We start from the raw sequence: 3,391 nt of genomic DNA, 5'->3' as shown, positions 1-3,391 counted from the left end.
TATATATATATATATATATATATATATCGCGAGTAGGTATCCGAACCGCGCGCGACAGATGGAGAGATATTCTCCGAGAGATTACTCTTTCTTTCCATCCGTCGTTCGTCGCGATAGCGAGATCAGGCAAAGTTGTACCCGGACGAAACCACCGTGTTGTTTCACAGATGGATCAGGACGAAAATCACAATCACAAACCGGTTTTTTCGAATTGTTCGAATTACGCACCGATAGTGAAGGAGGAGGAACCGGTAGGCACGATCGTGATTAAAGTACACGCGGAGGACAGGGATCAACCGAGCGACGGAGGTACGCGTATTCGCGTTCGTCTTCTCTTCCAGCTCGCGCGCAGTGTCCACGGAGAGTATAACCCGCGTCTTTTTATTTCCTCGTCGCAGGCACCATTGCTTACAGTTTCGTCACCGCACCGGGTGAAAAGCTAAAGTTCGAGATCAACAACAGGACCGGCCTGATCAGGACGACGCAGGTGTTGGACAGGGACGAGCCAGCTCGAGAGAAGGAAGCCTACCTGACCGTCCTCGCGACCGACAACGGAAGGCCGCAACTCGACGACGTGTGCACCTTCAAAGTCACCATCGAGGACGTGAACGATAACTCGCCGGTTTTCGACAAAGTGGTAGGTGCCCCGTGTACCGCGTCCATGCGATTCGAGCGCTCTTATGGGTCACTCGATTCGTCCAGGTACCGTGACTCTGTGTCGCGTCGCATTCGTCTCGCGCCAATCTTGCCATCCTTCGTGTATTAGATACTTGCGCGAAGTTCCGTCCTTCGCCATCTCTCCACCTTTTTTTTCTCCAATTCGAACTCACGCCTGCGTTTTTTACGGACCAATCGAATCTCCCGTAACGCGTATCTTTGCTTCGTCCACCGACGAACGTACCGGCGTATCTTTTCTTACGCTTTACGATACCATCGTGCTACACTAACCACCCACCTCTTGCTTCGATTTCTTTCTTTTTCTTTTTTTTTTCAAACCCAGGTCTTTCATGGATATGTACGGAAGGTTGGTCTCGAATTTTCCCGGTCTACATGTATTCCGATGTTTTTTCTTTTTTTTTCTTTTTTTTTTCTTTTTTTTCTTTTTTCTTTTCATTTCTTCCTCTCTCTCATCTTTCTCACTTTTCCTTTTTTCTCTCTTTCGTTTTTGCTTTTTCTTTTTCTGGTTTTCCTTTTTTTACTACTAATACTACTACTACTACTATTACTACTACTACTATTATTATTATTATTGTTACTGCTACTACTACTTCCTTTACTCGATTCATTTTTGTGGGAATGCGAATGCGTACGTTTTTTGTTTTGCGTTGACGCAAGCGAATTGCGCTTGCGCGATCGAACGGTAAGGATCGTTGCAGCACGCCCTACGCGAATCGATCCCGAATGATCTTACCGCTCGAATCGCTGCTTCTTTCATCGGGTTTAGACATCTATGGATGGACGCATGCACGCGGGTAGATTGTGTTTTAGAGGAGCAAAGGAACGGGGTAAAAGAGACGACCTTTCACGGTGGAAAGGAAAAGGAAACGTATTCGAGAGTGTTGTTTGTTTTCCGGTGACCGTGCTCGCGTAGGCGTATACCGAATCGGTGCCGCAAGATTTACCCCTCGGACGAGAAGTGATGAGGGTATCCGCCACGGATATCGACGATGGCAACAACTCCGTCGTCTACTACAGCCTCTCGCCGAAAAGGCCCGAGGACGGTGTATACTTTCGTATAGATCGCAACACCGGTGTCATATTCCTCAACAAGACCATCGACGTGAGTACGCGTTATCGTAATTAGCAGATATCGCGCGAAGCGAATAAGGCGGATGATATTAAAACGTGGAACGGTGCAACGACGGGTGTTCGCAGAGAAATCCGGATTACAAGTTCAGCATGACGGCAACCGCCGAGGATCAGGGCGAGAATCCAAAGTCGAACGTGATCGATCTGGATATTCGAGTCGTAGAGTCGCACAAAAAGGCTCCAGCCTTTTTGCCAAGGTCTTCCGAACCGATTCGATTGCAAGAGAACTTTAGCGATTTCGACGTGAGTATCATACGATTACAGGCTGTCTCGAATAGCGGTGATAACACCGGTCTCCTCTTCGAACTGGTACCCGGTAGGACGGAACAAACCAACAAGGGAAACACGTTCAGGTAAATCGAATCTTTCTAACCACCACCGAATCACCGATAACGAGTTCATTAACCTTCGTCTTTCTTGTCTTCACCCGTTCTTTCATTCCTCCACGTTGACAGATTGGAATCGAACAAGGACGTTGCAGATATCAAGCTTTCTCAGCACCTCGACTACGAGAGTAACACTTTGTACACCTTGATCGTACGCGTGCAGAACAAGTATCAGCTGGCTGCCGAGACCGTGATCGACATCGAGGTATTGGACGTAAACGACAATATTCCGGTGTTTCGCGAGATGAAGAAGGGTAGCGTATTGGAGAACGAACCACCGGGTGTCCCCGTGATGCAAGTGCGCGCCATCGACGCCGACGGGACGTCCGCTCACAATCAGGTATACCTCGCGTTCATCTTTGTCTCTTTTCTCCTCGATTTTACGAGAGCTCTACCATTCGAGCGGCGCTTCTCATCGTCGTCGTCGGCCCTTTGTTCTAGGTCACGTACGAACTGGACAACTTTCGGGACCTATTCGCCATTGATAAGTACACCGGTAACATCACCACTCTGACCACGTTCGACAGAGAGCTCGAGGACACGTACAACGTGAAGGTGATCGCCGTGGATAACTCGCCGAGCGCTCTCTTCCAAACGGGCAACCACAATAAAGGGCAGCAAGTATTTCGCATCGAGATCGCTGATAAAAACGACAACGCCCCCCATTTCACGCAAGCCGTCTATACCGCCAACTCGATCCTCGAGAATGCCAATATCAACGCCCCGGTCACCGAAGTGAAGGCACTCGATTCCGATACCGCTAGCCCCGTCACGTATAGCATCATATACGGTAATACTGACGACAGCTTTTACATCGAAGATACCACGGGAAAGATTCGCGTGAAAAAACCTCTGGATTACGAGAAGATCACCGAATATAACCTAACCGTTAGAGCGTTGGACGGTGTGTACAACGACACTGCCCAAGTGAAAATTTTCATCGAGAACGTGAACGATAATCCGCCGGTCTTCGAGGACTTCAACAAAAATCCTACCATCGAGGAGGAGAAGCTGGTCGAAGGTAAGTACAGACAGGTACACACGGTCCAATTTGTACGATCGGGGACGGGCTATGGTCGTGACGCCTCTCTCGTTCCTCTCCCGACTTCTGGATAATTAAACTCGCGATGCGTCATCGTTACAGGTTGCATCACTACCGTGGTCGCTTACGATCCAGATATCAAGGACAGGAATGC

At 48.7% G+C, this 3,391-nt stretch overlaps 1 protein-coding gene across 5 annotated transcripts in view; it reads left to right on the top strand.

Annotated features, from left to right (window-relative positions):
- Positions 1 to 3,391, top strand: part of shg (DE-cadherin) — a 35,832-nt gene that overhangs the window by 25,761 nt on the left and 6,680 nt on the right. For all 5 annotated transcript variants that reach the window (XR_001890702.1, XM_017909588.1, XM_017909590.1 and 2 more), the window contains 7 exons: positions 168 to 309; positions 399 to 637; positions 1,592 to 1,780; positions 1,876 to 2,162; positions 2,265 to 2,535; positions 2,637 to 3,216; positions 3,340 to 3,387. Coding sequence is in view for 4 of the 5 variants with exons in the window: in XM_017909588.1 (XP_017765077.1) it covers positions 168 to 309; positions 399 to 637; positions 1,592 to 1,780; positions 1,876 to 2,162; positions 2,265 to 2,535; positions 2,637 to 3,216; positions 3,340 to 3,387 (1,756 nt within the window). In the remaining variant the exon portion in view is untranslated. The remainder of the gene's footprint in view (positions 1 to 167; positions 310 to 398; positions 638 to 1,591; positions 1,781 to 1,875; positions 2,163 to 2,264; positions 2,536 to 2,636; positions 3,217 to 3,339; positions 3,388 to 3,391) is intronic.

This window comes from Eufriesea mexicana, unplaced genomic scaffold, assembly GCF_001483705.2.
Source record: "Eufriesea mexicana isolate 0111107269 unplaced genomic scaffold, ASM148370v2 scaffold18737, whole genome shotgun sequence".
NCBI lineage: Eukaryota > Metazoa > Arthropoda > Insecta > Hymenoptera > Apidae > Eufriesea > Eufriesea mexicana.
This window is presented reverse-complemented; position numbering and strand designations above follow the sequence as displayed.